Source organism: Limulus polyphemus, unplaced genomic scaffold, assembly GCF_000517525.1.
Source record: "Limulus polyphemus unplaced genomic scaffold, Limulus_polyphemus-2.1.2 Scaffold1154, whole genome shotgun sequence".
In the NCBI taxonomy this organism is placed as follows: domain Eukaryota; kingdom Metazoa; phylum Arthropoda; class Merostomata; order Xiphosura; family Limulidae; genus Limulus; species Limulus polyphemus.
Window position 1 is genome coordinate 186,115 of NW_013666764.1, and position 2,068 is coordinate 188,182.

General features: G+C 29.8%; 1 protein-coding gene across 1 annotated transcript in view; it reads left to right on the plus strand.

The window, feature by feature from the left end:
* Positions 1-2,068, plus strand: part of LOC106462382 (zinc transporter 2-like) — a 24,583-nt gene that overhangs the window by 20,192 nt on the left and 2,323 nt on the right. The window contains exon 6 of the mRNA XM_013922310.2: positions 871-976. Within this exon, the coding sequence (XP_013777764.2) occupies positions 871-976 (106 nt within the window). The remainder of the gene's footprint in view (positions 1-870; positions 977-2,068) is intronic.

Below are 2,068 nucleotides of genomic sequence, written 5' to 3' on the forward strand. Positions count from 1 at the left end.
TGCATTATAGATAGGCAAGATGTGAAAAGAAAAAAAAAAGGCATGAGAAAAACATTGCTTTACAAACCTTAAGACTTAATAAAAACTTAGATATTCTGCATATGAAAGCATTGTAATGTTTGCTGATAATCTGCCAAATGGCATTAACATTTGGTTACTAATTTAAAAGTTATAGCATGAAAACTATAACAAGAACAAAATGGTTATGAGGTCAGTCCTAGGGATCGAGCCCGGGTTGAAAGAGTTAACTGAGAAGTGCCTTTATAAGGCTGTATGTGTACTATATTCATTTATGATATTTTTTAACCTACAAATTATATTATTGTGCAGAATTTATAAAACTAGTTTAAATTTCATGTTTATTAAGCTGTACTTAAAAATTTAGTTTATTTGGTTTCTATATAAGATGCAAAAGGAACTAAGTTTTTTTTCAGTTTTTCAAATTTTAACCATCTTAAGCCAATTTGAAAGCTTCTGGAATTTATGAAAGAAACATCTATATTAAAAATTTGTTTTAAGTTCTGAGCATTTTCTAAAAAAGAAATGGAAGAAGAAAGTGGTTATGTGTATTTAACAATGAAATAAATAAATGGATGCTCTTAAGAAATCTTTTTAGGACTTATTTTCCAATCACTCTTTTGTGCTTTAAACTCCGAATGCAATGTAAAATGCCTCAAACATTTAAAAACTTGACTATAGATAATGACTTGTTTCCTTAATGAAGAGCCGTAGTGTGTCATTTGATCATTATCTCATATAATAATGAGTTCTAATAAAAAACAGAACAAGTTAGATTTATTCTGAGAATCAGTATATGTCTGTCACTTAAACTGTCTTGTAATAATGTTTTTTTCTCCATATTTATCTCAGCCAGAATATAAGCTAGCAGATCCTATTTGTACATTCATCTTCTCTGTTTTGGTGCTTTTTACCACCTTAACAATTATGCGAGATGCTGTCCACGTGCTTATGGAAGGTTAGTGACTCATGTTTGTGTTTTTTAAATCGTACTGCATGTTGATTAGTTGACTTTTTAAATGAACATCACCATGTGGTGGTATTATAGAAAAACAGCTTGTATTTCTGTAAATGAATGCTATCTACTAGTTCCAAAATTTGTAAATAACTTGTATATAATTATTTTTATGGAATTTCTTTTCGTTTGTAAGTACATGTATTAAATAAGGAAATTAACCCCTGTCTAAAACTTTGAATCCCTGTATGAGTGCATTTTGAGAGGGAAAGTTACCAAATACCAAATTTTCAAATGAGTAACTTTGTATTTGCGTATGGAGTTCAGAATCAAATTCACATTTGATGAATTTTATACTCGTTATATTTAGGTTTTCATGCCACAGACTCTCAACTGACGATCTGCACAGAGTTTTGGAAGGGTCCCTGAGAACCCGATAGCTTTTGTATATAACTTAAACTATGTGGTTTAGTCTATTGTTACCACTAAATCTGTAGTTTACTCAACACAAGCAGATTTTATCAACATGTTTGCTATACTTGTTTGTCAGCATTCAATTTGTTGGACAATTTGTTATTATAGACTTGATGTTACAACAATGAGGAATCATCTGTCTTTCATGTGATTAAATTATTTTGATTTATGTTACCTTGTCTGTTGGAAGAGATTAGCAGTAAATACTTGTTGTTGTGGTTGTTAACTTTGGATGTTATCCTTTGTTATTTTTCAAAACAAAAGCAAAAAAAAAAAACAACTGCATTTTCTGTTATGTTTAAATAGACCAATATTGTTTTATGTTTGTTTGTGTTTTGTTATAGCAAAGTTACAATGGACTTACTGCTGTCCCACTGGAGGACAATGGTTTGTGTATTATAGTCTTGGAATGACTCAAATTCTGTCTGATCAAATATGTACCTTGTTATAAGACTTGCTTTATTGATATTGATTTGAAGGAATTAAAATTCCAGAAATATAATAGTTTATACCTGTATAATTTAGAATTTTGTTCATGAATAACCTGTAAATGACAATAATACGCTTCTTGGACTATGCATCATATACAGTTGTGTGCTGACAAGCTCTTTCAGAAACTGT